We start from the raw sequence: 2982 nt of genomic DNA on the forward strand, positions 1-2982 counted from the left end.
TTGTTTTTTAACTTGTTATAAAATTTTATTTAAAAATACAAACAATTAACATTATCACATTGGTAGTTATTCTCTTCATCTCGTAAAAGTCATGATTTTGAATTTGTTTTTAAACCGAWTGATGTTTGGACATTGTTTTGTTTAAACTTCTAGTCTATTCCATATTTCGACTCCGGTCACGGTGATGCAAAAACTTTTCGGTCTTGTTTAGATGCTGCAGATTTTTAAAATTCAATGTCCCACTGTAGATTATACCCACCCTCTCTTATATAAAAAGTAAATTTGTACTTTTATATAAATATTGTGCAGTTTGATAGTTTACAATGTCATGGAATTTTAATATTTAGATGTAACAAGCAATGTGTATTCGTGTGTTCATAAAAACCAACATTGTGAATTATTCTAACAGCTGTTTTTTGCAGTGTGAGTAGTGGTTGTAATGAAAACTTTTTTTGTATTACCTCACACGCCAGTGCAAAGTAAGGTTAGACCAATGAACTGCATAGRATGTGAAGTGCCTAGCTTTGGTCATAATCGAAATGGTTCTTTATAATTGAGTGTATTTAATGTGAGACTTAAAACAAATTTTGTCAAGTATTATTACTCCCAGAAATGTAGTTTCATGCACTTTTTCTATATTAACACCTATTATCTGTATGAAGTCATGATGCTTTAGTTCATTGTTGGTAAATATCATGTTTTTTTCTTGTTCTTGTTTGGTACTAGCTTATTTCTGTCAAACCAGTTTTTAATTTTGATGAAATCTAAAGTAATATTTTACAAAAGTTGCTGTAAATTCTCAAAAGAACCTAAAATGTTAGTGTCATCAGCAAACAGAATTCATTTTAAGATTTGTGATACATTACGTATGTCATTAATGCAAAGGATAGGCCTAAATAACTCTGTACCCAGAATAGACCCTTGTGGGACACCGCATACAATGTCCAAACATCTAGACTGAAATCCCCCCATCTTCACAATTGTTTCCTGGTATTTAAATAGCATCTCAACCAGTCTAATGAAAAGTTCCTCCAATCCCTTTTTGTCCACTTAAATATTATTTAGGAGTGGTAAGAGCTGACAGTCATTCACTACAAACACTCAAAGTGCTGTAAAATGTGACATTAAGATGTTGCATGAGCTAATGTTATTTTCAAGGTTCGACCACAACAATTAAAACACAGTTAAAAGATGCTTTTCACAAGATCATCTTTGTTCATTTGAAGCTAAGCAGAAGCTTTTAGTTTTTTTTAATTCAGAATGATAAATGTTTAGTAGTTGTCATCCTCAAAACACAAACACATAATCAGTTATAGAAGCTTCTATATTCATGTTAAAGTTTGTCATTTCAAAGCCGCTTGAAACAGTGTGTTCAGTTGACAGACAGAGGACTGTAATCATATATTACTGCTTGTGGGTGTGGACAACCAGGCGCAGAACCAGTGAGGTGAACGTGCTGCCACACATTCTGAGCTGCAGGCATCGAACATGAATCATGTTTTTCTTCATTCTGCTGGTACGTAAGAAAATCTTGCTTCAATTTTTTTTTTGCTTTCACTTTTTTAAGTTATAACATATAAAGTGTTGATTAAATCTGCTATTATTTTAATGCTAATCGCTGCTTTGTTCATATGATATGGCTGACACCGAGACAATCTCAGACAAAAAAAATAAATAAAAAGCTTGTTACTTTTCCGGTTTTCAAACTGCGACATCCACCAGCTTTTTTACTTTTCGAGTCACGGAGTGCTGCTGCCCATGTCCAGGTGTGGGAACACATCTGGACAGGTCCCAAGTCCATCATAGAGACATATAGAGACGTACAGTCACAGTCCCACTCACACCTAGGGGCAGTTTAGAGTTATATTTCAACCTAAAATGCAAACCTGAGCAGAAGTAGAGTGCATTAAATCCACCCAGAAAGACCAGGGGGCAGAATCTGTGACCCTCTTGTCGTGAGGGAACAGTATCGCCCCATTCTGGGACTAAAACTGTACCGCTTTGTTATCTCTTTAATAGCAGTAAAAAATGTCTTCATGGGAACTGGTTTACAAATTACAGGGAAACAAGCTGCAAATGTTGTTTCCAATGAACAAATCCATTGAAGGTAAAAAAAAAACCCTCAAAAACCACACTGTTCTTCAGGTTCAGCTGCCTGTTTGTGTTTCAGATTTATTTTCTGCCAAGTTCTACTTGCTCAGAGCTGCTGAGCCGTCAAAAGAGGAATCGGATCATCGACTCCTTTGAGATTGAAGAGGAACATCCAGGACCATTCCCCTACGTCCTGGGCAAGGTGAGACAATCAAAAAAGTGGTCTCACTTTGACGGCTGAAAAACGGAACTACATCTAAAACTTTGTCACACCTTCAAACACAATCCCTGTACATACTGTTTATTTCTAAAATTATTAGGCTCTTCTACTGAACAATTCTCCTGCAACTTAAATAAGCCCCTCCTGTTGTCACAGCTTGGTTTGTGTTTCAGTCGAAAATGGACACACCAGTATGTTTTTGTGATTTAAAAAAAAATCTAACCCTTGATAAAGCATTTTTACTGTGACCCACTGTATTCTGCACAAGTCAACTGGAAAAAAGGAAGTGTTGTGAGAAAAACTATAAAGAAACAAATAAAACAAAAAAGAAAGAAGGCCTTATGTACATAAGTGTGCACACTCAACAAATATTTGTCAAAACATCTTCCAAAATATTTAACCTTTTGTGTTTATAAGAAGCAGTCTATCAGCACGCCACACCTTGAAGTGTAAATATTTCACACTCTTCCTTTTTCCTGTTTTTGTTAATTTGATCAAATAACACAGCCAATTTGAAAAATGAAACTCGTTTTCATCTTCAGCTCTCTAGCAGACACCTAAAAGTTGCAGGCCAAAATGCAAACAAACAAACAAACAAACAAACAAACAAACAAACAAACAAACAAACAAACAAACAAACAAACAAACAAACAAACAAACAAACAAACAAA

The 2982-nt window shown here is 35.0% G+C and overlaps 1 protein-coding gene across 3 annotated transcripts in view; it reads left to right on the forward strand.

Annotated features, from left to right (window-relative positions):
* Nucleotides 1-1413: 1413 nt before the first annotated feature.
* Nucleotides 1414-2982, forward strand: part of LOC106525184 (cadherin-like protein 26) — a 13510-nt gene continuing 11941 nt past the window's right edge. For all 3 annotated transcript variants that reach the window (XM_014019326.1, XM_014019327.1, XM_014019328.1), the window contains exons 1-2: nucleotides 1414-1516; nucleotides 2171-2293. In XM_014019326.1, the coding sequence (XP_013874780.1) occupies nucleotides 1496-1516; nucleotides 2171-2293 (144 nt within the window). In that variant the 5' untranslated portion in view covers nucleotides 1414-1495. The remainder of the gene's footprint in view (nucleotides 1517-2170; nucleotides 2294-2982) is intronic.

Source organism: Austrofundulus limnaeus, unplaced genomic scaffold, assembly GCF_001266775.1.
Source record: "Austrofundulus limnaeus strain Quisiro unplaced genomic scaffold, Austrofundulus_limnaeus-1.0 Scaffold216, whole genome shotgun sequence".
Lineage (NCBI taxonomy): Eukaryota > Metazoa > Chordata > Actinopteri > Cyprinodontiformes > Rivulidae > Austrofundulus > Austrofundulus limnaeus.